The sequence below is a fragment of the Aspergillus alliaceus genome (assembly GCF_009176365.1).
Source record: "Aspergillus alliaceus strain CBS 536.65 unplaced genomic scaffold BDW43scaffold_43, whole genome shotgun sequence".
In the NCBI taxonomy this organism is placed as follows: Eukaryota; Fungi; Ascomycota; class Eurotiomycetes; order Eurotiales; family Aspergillaceae; genus Aspergillus; species Aspergillus alliaceus.
This window is the reverse complement of record NW_022474726.1, coordinates 114,765-132,489: the sequence shown is the minus strand read 5'-3', so window position 1 is coordinate 132,489 and position 17,725 is coordinate 114,765. Positions and strand designations below refer to the sequence as shown.

Genomic DNA, 17,725 nt, shown 5'->3' with positions numbered 1-17,725 from the left:
ATCTCCCAATAAGATCATAAACCAAAGGCCCATAAGCTGCACTAAATTTTTTTCTAGCTCGCCCAAGGACATTATCGTGTCCATCAAAACCTACTTGCTGGGCCCTTGAATACTATACTCCTTTGGCAACAGCTACACAACATTTCGTCACTGCAATTTTAGCGCTAACTTATGGATGCAGTGGACTTATGTTATCTATCTATACAAGTCTGCCTATTCGACCATTAGGGGTAGAAATTATTAAGAACAGGGATTACTTATCTTTTCCATAGATAGCTTTTATTCTAAAGTTTATATAGATAGTACCTCTACTTATTTTATTTGCCAAACTCCGGTTTTCTCTAGGGATATCAGCGAGATCCCATCTCCCTATGGTCAAGAGCGCTAGAATATAGTAACATTAATCAGTACATGTAGAAATAACTACAATAAACAAAGTAGAAATACCATTTCATATAAGCTTAGTGTAGATAGCCCCCAAGGCACTAAGCTCTATAATTTCTACCCACGCCGAGCTGTATCCCTCAGATAATATCGGCTTATGGATGGCCTTGGCATCTGACGAAAAACCGACCTTACGGGCAACACTGCAATTTTAGCTCTCAGAAAGGAGTGGTCTTATACTCGTCACCAGACTACTTGAGTAGGGTCGGCAGGTGACGAGTACAAGTAAAACTACACCCAGGTTCACTGGTTTAATAAATAAACTCAAGAAAGACACCCATTCCTGAGATGATACTAGATGGACTGCACGTTGATACTGGAAGCAAGTAGCGTGGCTATAGTAGTGCATGTTGCTCTAACATAAATACAGCCAGTCAGCCCATTATATACTTTTATGTTTCTCAGCACAAAGGATTGAACTGTGAGTTGCAAAGCCTTCCAAAGAACGAGGGTTATAATGATGAAACCTATATCAAGAATCTCTATGACAACAATCTAACCAATCCCATAAATCATAGATCTGAGCAATTCAGATTGAGGTCATCTATATACAAAGGAATTATATTAAGATAGACAGTGATATCCAGAAGCCAAAGGAAAGAACGCTGGACTAAGTATACATTCAGTGGTAATCATAACCAACACCACATCACATCACAACACCGCCCCGTTAAGCATAGCCATAGGGCCATCCCATCCCTTAAGGCTTAGCAAGCTGTTCTTTCCGGAAGAAGAGTATGTAACCGGCACTGTATCAAATCCTTATTAGCCTTCATCCAAAATATCAATCACACACTTTCTAAGAAAAATTAAGACTCACCAGACCAACAGCTGACAGAACAAAGCCACCCAAAACCAGGCATTAGCCACGGCACTACCACCAAAGGTAGGATCCGGGGAAATAGGTCCCGGGCCCACGTTATTAGGGGCGAAGGCTCTGGCGCAGATCGTAGCGATAGAACCGAGGACTTGGGAGCAGATGAGGGCGAAGAGCATGTGCATGCGGGTGAGGGTTTGGAGGAGGATGATACCGAAGCCCAGACCCTGGATGGAGTCGAGCACGCCTAGCCAGAGCCAGATACTGCGCGAGACGAGCGCCCCGCCGGTGTACCCTCCTGCTACCCAGGGGAGGTAGTAGCCGATTCCGGAGACGCCCCACCAGATCTGGGCCCAGCGGGGGGCTCCGAGGCCACAGGCGAGCACGGGGAGGAACCAACTGTGGGAATTGAAGAAACGGGCGACGACGAATAGGAAACCTGCCCATACGAAGCCGTAGAAGACGACACAGAGAATGACGATTTGCCAGTGATGGGCGTGCTGGGATGTCCAGAGGACTGTGGGGAGATAGTGTTAGTTTGGTGTGGTTTGTGCTTGAGTAGAGTCGGGAGTTGACTTACATTGCCAGTTGCGGCCGTATGGCGCGCTCAGGAAGAAGTTCGTGAGGATGACCGCGACGAAGTTCCAGAGAACAATCTTACGGCGGAACACGGACTTGTAGAAGGAGGCGACCTTTCCGGGAGTTTGACGATAGTAGTTGGGCAGACCAAAGGACATGAGCAAACCAATGAGGATAAGAGCGAAGGCAATCGGGTAACAGATGGCGCTGGTAGGATATCAATTAGCATGTTAAAGAATGACAATAGGGTTATCACTGATACATACCTCATCTTCCAGGAGTTGGAGATACTGTTTGTCGGAGTCAACATACCCTCGCTTTGTGCCTGGGATAGAGTAGAACCCCAATACCAGAGAGCGATAACATAAGCGGACTGGATGCCCTGGATGAGGCACGCACGGAAGATCCATGTTTCGACAGGGGCACCACCTTCGTCACCGAAGTTCAGCGCAAAGAACAGAGAACCACTGGACGATCCCGCGGCGTAGAATCCACTGCCGACGTTCTGAATCCAACCGCGAGTAAACGAGTTGCTCTCGAAATGCGCAGAACCGATAAAGATGAAGGCAATGGCATACAAGAACCAGGGCGCAGACAGACAGACGACGGATTTGAAGTAGCGGAAGCAAAGCCACCACAGGATCGATGTGATCAGGTATGTGGTTGCAATTCCGTACAATTTTTCCGCAGTCTGACCGACCTCACCCGTCAGTAGGGTGATCTGGTACGAGTTGGCAGCGATGATTTGACCCAGAGCGAGGAACAGGGAGTAGATGGGCCAGTCACCGATGCGGATTTGCATCCACTTCTTGAGACCGGTGGGAGGAACATAGTCCTTTCCGAGGAGGAACTCGTCATCTTCAGTGTCATTGGAGCGTTGACCATCGCTACCACTCATGCGAGAACCATTATCATCGTAGAACGAGCCGATGGGAGATGCACCATGCTTGTCACGGTACACGGAGGGCGTCGGTGATTTGCTGCGACCGAGTCTGGCATCGCGGAACTTGTCGAACCATTCCTTTTCACTCTTAATCAAATACTCTTCAATGCACAGTTGCGATTCCGAGTTTGATCCATTGAGTTCATCAAGTCTCTTGTCGAAAGCCTTATAATATTCACCAGTACTATCCGTGAAGAAGGGATCGACCTTCTGCAGCTTGAAGTCCTTCTTTCCACCCACGACAGAATCAAGGGAGAGAACAGACGCGCTACTGAGGCGGCTACCGGGGTCAAGGAGCTTGGGGGGAGGAAGGAGTGTCTGGGAAGCGGTTGGAGGCGTTCCGGGACTTGGGGGTGGTTGGGCGGATCTGGGATGCAGAGAGTCTTGACTGTAACGCCTGGCGCCGCCAGGACTCAACGGCATTCGAATACCTCCTTGTTGTTGTTGGGCCTGTAACCGGCGGCCTTCTTCGACCTGCGCTGGAGTAAGAGTGTATTCGTCGTCCGCATAAGAATTGATAATATCGTCGTCACTGCTTTCTTCCTCGACATCAGTGATGGCGCCACCGTGAGCTTCAAGGGATTCATGGGTATCCTCGTGCTCTGGGATGCTGTCGCGATTGCGAGGGCGACCACGACGGCTTTGATGACCAGGACCGGAGCGAACACCAAGCGAAAGCTGGCGTTGGAGTCCTGATTTTGGCTTTTCCGTACCACTGGGGCTGGGGTCTCTGCTATAGCTGGTCTTGGGCTGGGTAACATATTCACTCAGGCGGTTGAGGTTCGAGTAACTGCTCTCCCTAGAATGGGCAAGAGGAGTTTGCGTACCCGGAGTCTGCATACCCGGCGGCATGAGTGGGCTCGCAGGCTGCGTCATAAGGCCATTAGGAGTATGGGTTCCAGTTGGAGTAAAAGGCCGGCCATTGTGCTTAACTAGTTCCTTGTTGTGTACCTGAATTGCCGTAGTTTGCAAGATCTCCAGATCCTCAACCCACTGGGCGACGGGGAATCGCTGTTTGGCAGATCTGGCACGCATCATGGCTCGGGTTTCTTGCTTTGAGTTCAGCGCCGCATCGATAGCAAGCTTGAACTGGTAAAGCAAATGTGATGTGGCAGTAGATTCGACGTTATACCACCAGCCAGGCATTTGTCCAAGACCACCGACACGTGCACCAATACCCAACGCTCCCTTACGACCGAACTCGACTGCAACTAGACCGAAGGGCTCGTCACGAGAGGGAATAAGCGCGAATTCAGCACCGGAGAAGATATAGGGTGGCAGCGCGGTAAATTCAGGTCTCGAGAACACACGTCCAGGGTAAACCTTCATCATATGGTCCAGCTTCAGGGCGGCGAATTTACCGTAAAGATCAATAACGGGTCCAACACAAATGACCTGCACGTTAGGGCGGGCTTCAAGAACGGCGGGCATCACATCAGCAATCAGATCAACTCCTTTCTGCATGGACCAACGACCGACGAAGACGAGTAGATCAGCTTCCGGGTTGACATCAAGTCCGGCCCATTCCTGGGCTTGGCGTTTAAGATCTGCTCTGCTAGCTTCAAATTCAGGGTCCACGCGAACCTCGTCAGTGTTGCCAGCAGCCTTTTCCTTACTCCATTCTCCAACATCTGAAGGATCAGGGTTCGGTAGGTTGCCAACCTTTCTCAAACCCCAGAAAATGGGGTAGCGAGCGTAGGACCGCTTTCCGTACTTCTTGGACACACCGACGGCACCGAAACCCTGCTGGTGGACACGTAGATAACTAGCACCCGAGTGAAGCAAGTTGAAAACCTCGCCGAACTGCACATAACGTCTGACAGTCTCAATATCTAGGTTGAACACGGAGCACACCTCCTCCTTTTCTTTCTGCGTACGCATGGGCCAGAGACCCTGGAATTCAGCGTTGTGCAGAGACAGACAAGCAGGAATAGTATCGGGGAGAAGATAGAGAGGAGCCAGGGAGCCGTGGTAATCGTTGATATGGTAGAGATCAATCGGGAATCGCTTGCAGGCCTCGGCAATACACTGATTCCAAGCGGAGTAGTAAATAGCACTGTTGAGATCGTCCATACGGGCCGGGTAGGGTTCTGACTTGGATTGCTGTCGAAAGACAGGGGCGTCTAGCAGAACGTAGGTGATATTGTTCAAGGTGTGGTACTGGACCTGGACTTCATAAGAGTTACCAAGAATGGTGACGTGCATGGGCTCTGCAGGTCTGTCTACTGGGTAGTCGACACCGCCGACACAAGGGACGACCCAAATCAGGTCTTGATGACCAAGGGTTTTACCCATGAGTTGGGCCATGACACCAAGACCACCGATTTTGATCTTAATCTTCCAATCCTCGATATCGTATTCCATAGTTGCGATGAGAACCATGCGCCTCTTGCCGCCAGCACCACCACCAATGGCAGTGTTGGTCTGCAGAAATCCGGACTTGTTGGCGAGACGCATCAACGGGTTCATCTTTTCCTCATCGCCACCCCGATTCCTCTTGAACTTTCTGCGCAAAGCCAGGGGGATCATGGTGTGCTTCTCGCTCACACCGATCTGGTTGAACTTGACTTTATAGAAAGACTTCATGAAGAGCCACACGCACAACGCACCGGTAAAGACGGGAATAATCCAGAACAGAACAAACATGGCGATCTGCGTGTTCTGGTGTCCAACGGGGAAGAGCTGGAACCTCATGGTGGCATCGTTGATGTAGATATTCCATGCCAGGTAGGGATGGGGTGGGTGTTCGGTGATATTGATCAGAGTCGCAGACAACGAAGAGGGGGGCATCCGATCCAAGACGGAGTCATTATCAGCGTCTCCCAGGACCCAGCTCTGGTCCGGCTTTCCGTCGGGGTTCATGCCCCAGATGTTCAGCTGAGCTTGCGCGGGCCATTCATGAGTGAAGTGGTATTTCCAGATTCCGTCTTTGTGATCTTGTCTCACCACGTTATCCAAACCACCGTCATATCCGTACTGGTTGTAAGGGCCGTTAAAGAAGATGTGGGGGAAGCGTCGCGGCGGATGCCCATCTAAGCCTGAATCGCCTTCCTGAACGTAGTCACTGCTACCGGTCCACCTACTCCAGTACTCAACGCGCACATGGTGTCCCTTCCATTTCTGCTTCTTGGTCCCCGACCACTCCAGAACGTCGATGGTTTCATTGCCACCCTTGTACTCCTTCCACGGCGAGAAGGTGGTTCCCCAGTTTGTGGAATACCGAAACATATCAGCTCCTGCGGCGTGGTGCTGGATGAACAAGGTACCATTCGATTCCTCGTGGAGCAAACTACTAGAATAATTGGCAGTGGAAAACACCATAGGATTGTCAACTTGTCCAATACGGAGGAGGAAGTGGTCAACGGCATTCGTGGAGGCGGTTCCATCTTTATTGGTCGCGTTATTAACCGTCATTCGGTGGATTCCGTTGTAGACTCCCGTCAGAGTCGCCGTCCACTTGAACATACTAGGGAGCTGACCGGTCCAAGAGGTGTTGCTGGCGGTGATCTTCTCGCACTTGGCACTCTTCTCATCAATGGTGGGGATCTTTCTACTTTCCGTGGAAGAGTTGAACGAGATCGATTTAGTCACAGACTCGCACTTCATCTCTTCCGAGAAATACAACTCGATTTTCACATTTTCGTCGAGATTCGGTTCGACAGTAGATTGAACAGGGTAGTCATGGCCAGGAGTAAACTTTGTGATCATGGGCCGAGGCTTGGAGTGACGGGTACTGGGAACGTAGGCGCGGAACTCATAGGCGTCCAAAGTCAAGTTAGCGAGGCAGCCGTTCAAGGCGGTAGATCCGTTGAGGCCGAGCTTGACGGGGCCCTCGATCAAGGTTTGTTCGTCATACGGGTAGAACAGATTCCTGACCTTAGTGCCGGTGGCGAAGGGGGCGATCAGAGCGGTTTTATTGTCCTTGCAGTTAAACTTGAAGTCAACGGTACGGTTGGTGTTGTGGTAGACGAGCCAAACAGGCTGGTTATTCGCATCGGAGCCTAGATCCTGCACATCCGCATTGACATCACGGAGGAGAGACCACAAACCAGTCTCCGTCGCGGTACCGTTGGAACCAGTATAAAAGACCTCCTCGGTCATGTTGGAAAGTTTCTGGATCGAATAACCATCATTCAAGACTGGGAAGTCTTCGCGCATCTGGTACATGTGCTTGATGATGTTGCGCACCGGGTGGGAGGGATCGCGATGATCGTAGGCGGCAGTTGGGTCATGGCAACCTTCGCGACCAGCCTTGATCGGCCACTGATAGTACTGGGAAGATTGCAAAGAAAAGCAGCCGTGGTCCCTCCAGGCCGTTGCAGGCGACATTGCCTGACGACCATAGATATAATTGGATGCCGTCGCATCCAAAATATAGAATGCCTGTTCCTCACCCCAGAGAAGCAGGGGAATACCAGGCAAAACAAGAGTAGTGACAAATAATGCCAGCAACTGCCTTTCAACTCCCTTTTCAACCGTTGGCCAACGGAAAACATCCTGGTTGGTGGCACCGAACATGTGGCGGGGGTCAAACTTGCCCGTGTTCGGGTTGATCAGATCATTCGATTGCAGCATCAGATTCCACGCATCCACCCAGTCAACGGGCACGTCGTAACCGGCAGCTAAGTTACCGTCCATACCCAAGAACCGGGTCAATGCACGATAAGTCGAATAGTGGAAGGCAGCAGCATCGATCGCCTCGTGGCCAGCTTCCCGCAGGAAATACTGAGACTCAGACTCGTTGGTCATTTTCATGGCCTCCTCCGTCGTCTTGGGATACTGATTAGGCTGTCTGCCGCGGCCCAGATAGATCGAACCAAACGTGTTACCACCAGTGATTTCACCCGAAATGAAGAAATTTTCCTTCCCGACAGCACGGGCGCACTCGCGGTAAGCCATGGACATATCTCCCAGCGCGTCCACGGTCGACTGAGTCGCCTTATCGTAGCGGAAACCGTCGATATCCAGCGAGTAGATGATCATACACGAATGACGGATCAGCCGCTCCCGAACCGAGGGGTGCCACTCTCGCAGACGATCCTGGACGGAGGCGAACTTCGCCAACTGGCGTTGCCAATCGGGGAACACACCGAAAGCCTCAATATCACCATACTGATCAAAATCACTGTCGTAGCAACCCACGAGTGATGAGATGGAGGACTGATTGACTGGATAACCGTCTTCGAACCAGAAACGAGGATAATCGCAAGTTTTGTTATACTCGTTTCCGATATCGAAATCCACATAGCGACGGTTGGACTTCCAAAGCGCCTTATGTTCTCCAGTCGAAAACGGGGTGGTGTCATTCAGATGGCCCTCGAAACCGATAAGGTCACCCATCCTGCGCTCGAAGTTTAGCCTTCTCCTCCATCGTCCTAACCATGGGGGACCGCGGAGGGACTTACGTAGCAATTGTGTTATCAAAAATGACATACATCCCGCGCTTGTGGATTTCCGTGATAGCGTCGCGCCAAGCTTGGATATCACCAAAATGTTGGTCCAAAAGGGTTGTATCCAAGGCGGAATAACCATCCGAACCCCAAGGCTGGTTCATCAAAATAGTACCTGCGAGATACAGGGTCTAGAATTGGTTAGCCTATATTATCCTCTATCAGTCCCGCGAGGACACAAGCACGAACCTTAATCCCCATACCCTGAAGATAATCCAAGGTATCCAGGAGACCGGCGACATCGCCACCATGGCGCATCTGGGTCGAAGAGATATCATGTTCAAAGAGGGTTCCATTAATGTTGTCATTTGTTGGATCACCGTTGACGAAGCGATCCATAAACAGGGTGTATGTCGGAGCGCGCCAATTTTTCGGAGACGGGAAGTATTCCCCCTTGTGTTTCGGCCATTCTCCCCAATATTGCGCCGGATTGGTGGCGGATTTATTCTCGTTAAGATTGTACCTGGTTAAGGCTTCATCGTAAGGCCAGGCGGTTGCTGTTGTTGCGAAAAGCGCCAACAAGGTACTGGAGAAAGCCCACTTCATAATGGGTCGTAGACGTCGGGCACGCCCGAGTGGGCAGTAGGCGAGACAGATGCTTGTCAAAGGAAACAAGAGAAACTGTCCGCTATGATACAATCATATAATTCTTCCAGTTGTGTCAATAGATACCGTCACAAGGACTGGGTTGTGCTGTTTCCACCAAACTGCTCGGTCAATGATGTCGGGTATACTGATAACGAGCGATAGACATCAGATAACGAGCAGATCGGTCTTCAACGAATGGAATCTATTGTGTTGGAAGTGCGAGAGAGGGAGGAAAGCGAGAGAAAGCCAAACCAAACGAAACAAAAAACAATCGGGCAAAAAATAATACAAAACTTGAGGGGAGTCAAAGAAGGAGAAAGGGTAAAAAAAAAAAAAGAAAAGATGAATGAAAGCAACCTAAGTGACTAGCAGACGTCTTGAGCCTCAGCAATAAAAGGCTGGCAGGATTTCATGAACATTAGCGATAGTGGATCAAATGTAACAGAGACGTCTCGTGTCTGCTAATAATAAAACAAGGCTCAGATGTATTGCTCAAAAGTGCCAGCTCACTAAGAGACGACTATTGTCCCCTATCAGTTAGGACGACGAGGAGGTTTGGGGATCTTTTTTAGTGTCACGGTTTTACTCTAGTTTCTCCAGATTTGGATTGGGATTTGTCTCTATTTTCTATTTTCTATTTTCCATTTTTCATTTTTGCCTCCTTGACTCTAAAGGGTAGAAGATATATTGGATCCTTGGGTTAGGGTGTGGCATCTCGCTGGTTCGAGGGCGAAGAAAAAATGAATAAAAGAAATAAAAAAAAATTAAAAAAACAAAAAAAATATTGAGAATGCCCCAGTCAAAAAAAAAAAAACCATGAATCGATACAAGAGATCCATACATATCGATACATCCTCGTATACAATGAGAACCGTTAGGTCCGGGAGCTGGGTGGAGCCTAATGGGGCAGCCATGGAAATGTGGTTTCGTCTAATTCTCAACCAATTGAGACATTCATTCATCCACTCCCAGTCAATCACCGTTCGGCTTCCAGCATCTGACTGTTTCCCCCAGGTCGGATCCTTTGCACATCAGGAGTGCCAGATGCCCCTCAAACGAACATGTCGTGGACCATTGAAAGTGCCTTATCTCTCACCATCAGGGCAGATCTCGTGTTGACACCCAAAATCGAAATTAACCGACCACCGTTGATTAGATACGATACGGTGGCTTGCAGGGAACGGGGAACGGTGAGACTTAATTGGTCTTGCTAATGCATGATATGTCTTACTGTAATAATTCTCTCTTCTCTTGGTCTTTACTAAATCTCGCACTGGAGGAAGGTACTTACTCTTACCGTATATTCCGAACAGAAAAATATAAAAATAAAATAAATTTCCCATTTCGATGAGAACGGGGTCTCCCGATTGGCTACGGAGTCCTTGGGAGGTTAATTCCGCGCCATGCTGATGCTGGTTGGTTCCTAGATCCATATAGCCTTGTCCTTTTGGCCCTATTTCCATCCACCGGGTGAAACCCGACGAGTGAGTGGCGTTGGAAATCCGACGGCATCAAGGAAAAATCTTTTTGGGATTCGGCATGGATTTTTAACCAGAATAGGCAAAACCAGGCCGAGGAGAAGTTGAATGGACTAGATCAAAATTCCAGAACACTGTCACGGGCGGGTCTTTTTCCTGCCTCGTTATTCTTGGCTACATTTAACCCTTTTAGGGCATTAGGGTTCGTCTTTTTGTACTGGACTTGCTTCAGATCCACGGCTCGGGAGTGGGACTCGGCCAATCGATGAGAAGAATCAAGCGTCCTTGGCCGTATTTTTATCTTCTTGTCGGGTTCCCGGTGGGCCTTTTCTGTCTTAGACCAACTTCCGGTGTCTGACCGAGAGGCAACTGGGAAGGGTCTGATCGAAAAATGTCTATTAATTATTGACCATTATGTCTTACCGGCCGCCCAATTATCATTATTATATTGGTCTTATAGGGCTATATATAACCACCACATTGTCAATAGCCGAAACGAAGTTTATTCCGGAAATAAATACCATCTGTCCCCCCCCAAAAAAAAAAGACTTTCTGTATTTTGGATTTTTGATATTTGATTTATTCGGTTACTGTCCGATCCCAAAATGCTTATTCTTTCGGATTGGACACCCAATGTATTCAAACCCTTAATACGAGGTCTGTAGAGACACAAAGAGCAAAGTTAAGCTATGAGGTAAACCATGCCATTTTCCCGGGATCGAGCTGCCTAGACTGAATCCAGTGTATTTACTCGAGCTTCAACCAATCAGAGAACAGGCGTATTGTCCCCACCCCACAGGAAAGCCCTTCCTCCCGCGTCATTAGTTGACTCGTCTGGATGCTCTCCCATTCACCGTCAACGACAACAATTGGTGGTTGAGGAGAAACTAGCGAGGACGCTACTTCTTCTCCGCCAAGTCTACGCTGATTCACAAGAATCATAACTAGTCCTGATGCCATCACCTAAACAGGTGGGCAGTCTTTCCTTTAAGCCCGAGTCACTCGCTGGACGGGCATTACTCTTCTTGTTTCTTTTTATAGACGGAACACTCCAAGAGAGAGAAAATGGAAGAAGGGGGAAAAAAAACAAAAAACAAAAAAACACCCTGATCGTGGTCCCATAAGATCTCCCGGCACTCCAACGTGCGATCAGGACTCCCCGTCCCCATAAATATATATGCGAAAAGGCCCACGGCGTGATAGTGACCACCCACTTGGAGGTTGACAGTGGCCTGACTTGTCTTACATTCCAGTCCACAGCTCACCCCGCTATACTACAGCGTTATAAGTTCATGGAAAGGTCAGGTACTATTGCCATGCTATTGGTGAGTCGGTCGATCAATTACCTGTTCCACCACCATTGTCTCGGCTCATCGGCCCTTCCCGAGTATTCCCAGCTTCTTGTTCCTTGTGTTCCTGGCAGTAGCCTTATCACACAGCTTCTTAGGGCAGGACGGGAGGGGTTTCGACGGCCCTTTTAAAAGCCACGAAAGAGTCCCGAGGTCGCCACCGGAAGAAAATCAGGGGTAACTTGATGTCCTGAAAAAGGAATCTTCTTTCCTGCCTGGCCCAAAAGGGCAAAACGTGATGTGACGGTAGCACCGGAGGCGTTTGAAGACCGACTATCCACAGCGTTTCTACTCATGATTCAAGCAAGCCATCCCGGGGGAAATCTTTTTCCCACCAGTCTCTCCTATTCAACAAAGGGGCATGTGACCGGATCCTGACGGAAGTTCGCTTGGCTTTCTCGATAGCCGAGGATTTTATTTGATCTTGTCAAAAAAATGAGGGGGGTTTTCCCGTGGGGAGGAAATGGATTGATTCATGGAACGACCAAAATTTGAGTAATCATCGAGTGACCCCGAAATTGCACTCCGCTCATGAGCACAAGGGGGGAGATATAATTATATACTGTACAGGGCCGATGGAGTAGCTAACGGAACTATTCCCTCTATTGCGGGTATGGGCGTGTTGCATGTATATCGTTCTCTACTTAGGGCATGTTTAGATCCACCTTTCTTCAATAGATCCCTAGTGAATATTCCTCGAGTGCAACGTTCCCCAGGAACCTTATTCGCGCTTTTCTTTCTTCTCTCCCTTCCTTTCCCGTCCTTCCTTTTCCTCGATCACTCTCGCTGTCCTTCCTTTATTCTTCGACCTGTCGATCCTTTGAGACCTGACCACTGTCATTCTTTGAACGTCTATATCGTTCCACCCGTCACTCCTTCATTCATTGCTTTCTTTTTGGGATTCACGTCACTCCTTTTTTTTTTGTTTTTGGCCATTCATTGTTCAGTCCCAACAGTCCCGTGTTTGTTGTGTGGAAAAAGGAATCCCCACCAAACGCATACGCAATTGTTTCATGTACGCCATCTGAGCTTAATTCCCCAGGCCGTTCACAGTCGATCATCCATACTGGGGTTATACGAGTTCAGGATCCACCGGAAATTAACTCACCATGCTTTCGTCACTTGGGCGATGGTCTGCTGTCAGCACCCTATTAGGATCGGCCCTGGCAGCAACCACTGCTGAATGGAAATCCCGGTCGGTCTATCAAACCATGACCGATCGCTTTGCGCGGACTGATGGCTCAACAACCGCCCCGTGTAACACCACCCAGGGCCTTTACTGCGGCGGTACGTGGCGCGGTACCATGGACAAGCTCGATTACATCCAGGGCATGGGCTTCGACGCCGTCATGATCTCCCCCGTCATCGAGAACATCGACGGGCGCGTCTCCTACGGCGAGGCCTACCACGGCTACTGGCCGCTGGATCTCTATTCCCTCAACTCCAAGTTTGGTACCCACCAGGATCTGCTCGATCTCAGCGAGGCCTTGCACGCCCGCGGCATGTACCTGATGATGGACACCGTTATTAACAACATGGCCTATATGACCAACGGCAAGGACCCGGCCAAGAACATCGACTACTCGGTCTTCACCCCCTTTAATGATTCGAGTTACTTCCACCCGTACTGCAAGATTACCGACTGGAACAACTACACCAACGCCCAGCTCTGCCAGACGGGCGACAACAAAGTCGCCCTGCCCGATCTCTTCACGGAGCACGAGGAGGTGCAGCACATGCTGGAGAAATGGGCCAAGGACATCATGACCACGTACTCTATCGACGGGCTGCGCATCGACGCCGCCAAGCACGTGGACACCGGGTTTCTCAAGAACTTCGGCGACGCCATCGGCGCCTTCATGACCGGCGAAGTCCTCCAACGCGAAGTCGACACCATCTGCCAGTACCAGAACAACTACATCACCAGCGTCCCCAACTACCCCATCTACTACTCTATGCTGGAGGCCTTCACGCTCGGCAACACCAGCGACCTCGCCAACCAAGTCGAGATCATGAAGAACAGCTGCGACGACGTGACCGCGCTGGTTTCCTTCTCCGAGAACCACGACATGGCCCGCTTCGCCAGCATGACCAAGGACATGTCGGTACGTACCACAAACAAGCACCTTTTCCCCACCCCACCCCTTTCATTCAACCAAAAAAAAAATAAATAAATAAATAAATAAAAAAAAAACACTAATTCGAAGGAAACCAGCTCGCCAAAAACGTCCTAACGTTCACCATCCTCTTCGACGGCGTGCCCATGGTCTACCAAGGCCAAGAACAACACCTCGACGGCCCCGGCACGCCCGACAACCGCGAAGCAATCTGGCTAACAGGCTACAACACCGACGCCGAACTGTACAAACTAATCGCCAAGCTCAACACGATCCGCAAACACGCCTACAAGCTGGACCCAGGCTACATCAGCCTGCAAACGTACCCGATCTTCCGGGGCGGCAGCGAACTGGGATTCCGGAAGGGCGTAGAAGGCCGGCAGGTGATCATGCTGCTCTCGACGCAGGGGTCGAATAGCAGCGCGTACAACTTGACCATGCCGGTTAGTTTTAACGGCGGGACGGAGATCACGGACGTGCTTAATTGCGTTAATTACACGGTTAATCAGCAGAGTGAGCTTGTCGTGCCGATGGATAAGGGTGAGCCGCGTGTGTTCTTTCCCACCGGGCTGATGCCGGGGAGTGGGCTGTGCGGGTGGCCGGCGGAGAATGTGAGCTTCGTGGAGTTGAAGACCAAGGCGGCCGCGGCGGTGTCGGCTGCTGCTGCTACTAGGGCCGGTGGTGTTGTTGTTGTTGTTGGGCTGTCGGTGATTCTGACTAGTCTTTTTGCGGCATTGTAGTCTGGTCCCTATTGATGGGGGGAGGAGGGGGGGGGGGGTGAATAATATATCTTTGTACGGTTTACCTGGGTTTGATGATGTTCTTGTATATATATTTGGATTCTTTCTTGTTTGATACGTGATCGTACGATACCCTGATACTTTATTTTATTGTGGGTTTCTTATATACTTAATGCTTGGATGTTGGATGTCGGATGTATGTACGTGATGTTAATATATATAACTGATATGTGGTGGTGTTGGTAGCGGTATTGTACAAAGTACCATGACAAGGAGCCTAAGAAATATATATTGGTACCAAGTCAATAGTTCAGTGACTATTACCTACTCCAACACGCCTAGTACATAATAAACCAATTAACACCAACCCCATCCAAAAACTCCCACTAAATGGATAACTAGATAGAAAGATAACTATCTCCTAAAACAAAACAAAAACCGAAGCTATACTATCTATGATGCGACTCCCCCAAAATTCAAAATTCAAAATTTTAAAATTTAATTTATTACAAAATCTTATTCAATAATTCCCTAATAACTAAGACAGACACAAACCCAGGTGGCGCGGGTAAAAATAGCCCACAGCCCGGGGATCCACAATGATTCACCAGCAGAAAAAACCAAAGATTTCAATGGATCCACTAGACTAATTTCTGCCCGACAGTTTGCGCTTGTACATATGACATGATATGATTACTATCTATACCAGATTACTAGGATTTAGTTCAAGGTGAAATCTTATACTCTCGGTTCTGGTCGCATTGACCTTTTTTTGGTGCTTTATTTGTGACCTAGTTTGGATAGCGAGAAAGAGAGAGGAGAGAGAGAGAGAGAGAGAGAGAGCACAATGGGATCATTCTTCGCCTGGTGTTTCTCGCGACGGAGGAAGAGCGGACAACAGGATGCTCAGCGGTGGAGGGAGATTGAAGGTAATTCTTTTTCTGTGTTTTCGATTTTATATAATTTACGGTGTATATCCAGTCTATACTGATAATATCCACAGAAAAAGCGAAGAACCTATCCTCACTCCCCTCATGGAATGCACCAGATAACACGCTCCTCCTGGAAGCATTCGAATGGCACATCCCCGCCGATACATGCCACTGGCGTCGACTGCAAGATGCCCTCCCGGGGCTGAAGTCCATCGGCATCGACAATATCTGGATTCCACCAGGTTGCAAGGGGATGGATTCCCACGGAAACGGGTATGACGTCTACGATCTGTACGATCTGGGCGAGTTCGACCAGAAGGGCTCGCGGACTACGAAGTGGGGGTCGCGGAAGGAACTCGAGGATCTTATTGCGAATGCGCAGGAACTGGGCGTGGGGGTTTACTGGGATGCGGTGCTTAATCATAAGGCTGGTGCGGATTATCCGGAGAGGTTTGAGGCGGTTAAAGTAGATTCTAATCGTATGTTCCTTTTTCTCTCTCTGCTTTCGGTTTTGGATGATGGTCTGGGGTTTGATTGGCCCGTTTGTTGACGGTTTTACTTGACAGGGAGAAATGTTGAGGTGTCGAAGGCTGCGGAGATTGAAGGGTGGACTGGGTTTGATTTTGCGGGACGGGGCGATCAGTACAGCGCCATGAAGTATCATTGGCAGCATTTTAATGGCGTGGACTGGGACGAGTCGCGAAAGGAGAACGCCGTCTTCAGGATGAAGGGGAAGGAGTGGGCGCAGGATGTCGGGAAGGATAAGGGCAACTATGACTATCTCATGTTTGCGAATCTGGATTACTCGAACCCCGAGGTCCGGCAAGATGTCCTGAATTGGGGCACCTGGATTGCGACGCAGTTGCCGCTGAGTGGTATGCGACTGGACGCCGCGAAGCATTTCTCCGCTGGCTTCCAGAAGGAATTCATCGAGCATGTCCGGAAGACAGCGAATAAGGATCTGTTCGTCATCGGTGAGTACTGGACGGGCGATTTAAAGGATATTCTCGCGTATCTGGAGAAACTGGAGTATTCCATCACGGCGGTGGATGCGCCTCTGGTTATGAACCTGTGCCGGACATCGTACACGAAGGGCGGCGATCTTCGCAAGATCTTCAAGGGCACGTTGGTGCAGAACAAGCCGGACAATGCTTTGGTATGTTACCCTGTAATGTTGCGCGAAGAAATGCTAACTTGACTTGGTAAGACATTCGTCTCGAACCACGACACAGTAAGTCATACCCATATCCATCTATAACGTATCGTACTGACGTGTCCAGGTCCCGGGCCAAATGCTAGAAGTGAGTTGACGTACTATCTAACACTCTCAAACCCGCAAACTAACCAACCAAGAACCCCGTCGCGCAATACTTCAAACCACTGGCATATGCATTAGTCCTCCTCCGCAAAGAGGGCCACCCCTGCGTCTTCTACGGCGATCTCTACGGCACACTGGGCGAAAAGGCCCTAAAGCGCGCCTGCAAGGGCAAACTCCCAATCCTGACGCGGGCTCGCAAATTATACGCCTACGGCGAACAAGAAGACTACTTTGACCAGGCCAACTGCATCGGTACGTATAACCCCCCTATCTAACCACACAAAACCCTACCAAACTAACAAGAAATGCAAAAAACAAAGGGTTCATCCGCTACGGCAACGCCCACCACCCCGGCCTAGCCTGCATAATGAGCAACAGCAACGACAACCAAAAACGCATGTACGTCGGCCCCAACCACGCTCACGAAGAATGGACCGACGTGATGCAAAACCACGCCAGCACCGTCACCATCGACGACTCGGGGTACGGGGTCTTCCCTGTCACAGGGATGAGCGTGAGCGTGTGGGTGAATTCAACGGCTCCCGGCCGAGACAGTCTGCTACAACCGTTGTAAGTGATACATTACCCCCAGAATTGGCGTGCGTCCCATGACTAACAATGAGACAAAAAATAAAAAAATAGTGACGATAAAATCTATGATGAGTAATAATTTCCGGGGTTCGAATATTTTTGTTTTATTTTTATTGTTTTTGTTCGTGTAATAGATTGCTTTTCGAAGTTGGCATTGGCAAAGTAGACACACAGACACTCAGTCTCTAATTTAGATAATTCAAAAAAAGACCAGACAAGGCTATAACCCGACTACTATCTAAGACCATGTCAAATTACTCCCAGACACCTCATCAAAACCACCAGATACATATCCAATCAGTGAAGGCTGTCAGAAAACGAGGGCAAAACCTAAAAATCTTTCTAGTATAATAATCTAATCGAATCTATTCTATTTCTG

At 49.3% G+C, this 17,725-nt stretch overlaps 3 protein-coding genes across 3 annotated transcripts; 2 read left to right on the top strand and 1 right to left on the bottom strand.

Annotated features, from left to right (window-relative positions):
* Positions 1 to 915: 915 nt before the first annotated feature.
* Positions 916 to 9,381, bottom strand: ags1 (alpha-1,3-glucan synthase Ags1). The gene is made up of 6 exons (XM_032042978.1): positions 8,423 to 9,381; positions 8,189 to 8,364; positions 2,107 to 8,124; positions 1,842 to 2,047; positions 1,265 to 1,778; positions 916 to 1,193 (listed from the first exon to the last, which is right to left on the bottom strand). Exons 1-6 carry the CDS (start codon positions 8,777 to 8,779, stop codon positions 1,145 to 1,147), a joined length of 7,320 nt encoding a protein of 2,439 aa, XP_031897202.1. The 5' UTR covers positions 8,780 to 9,381; the 3' UTR covers positions 916 to 1,144.
* Positions 9,382 to 12,120: 2,739 nt separating this feature from the next.
* BDW43DRAFT_166428 (alpha-amylase) lies at positions 12,121 to 14,610 on the top strand. The gene is made up of 2 exons (XM_032038671.1): positions 12,121 to 13,753; positions 13,864 to 14,610. The coding sequence occupies exons 1-2, from the start codon at positions 12,758 to 12,760 to the stop codon at positions 14,503 to 14,505; spliced, it is 1,638 nt and encodes a 545-aa protein (XP_031897201.1). The 5' UTR covers positions 12,121 to 12,757; the 3' UTR covers positions 14,506 to 14,610.
* Positions 14,611 to 15,092: 482 nt separating this feature from the next.
* Positions 15,093 to 17,514, top strand: BDW43DRAFT_166384 (glycoside hydrolase superfamily). Its single transcript, XM_032038669.1, has 8 exons — positions 15,093 to 15,434; positions 15,509 to 15,916; positions 16,004 to 16,593; positions 16,645 to 16,668; positions 16,718 to 16,738; positions 16,791 to 17,007; positions 17,076 to 17,325; positions 17,398 to 17,514. The coding sequence occupies exons 1-8, from the start codon at positions 15,353 to 15,355 to the stop codon at positions 17,420 to 17,422; spliced, it is 1,617 nt and encodes a 538-aa protein (XP_031897200.1). The 5' UTR covers positions 15,093 to 15,352; the 3' UTR covers positions 17,423 to 17,514.
* The last annotated feature ends 211 nt before the right edge of the window (positions 17,515 to 17,725 follow it).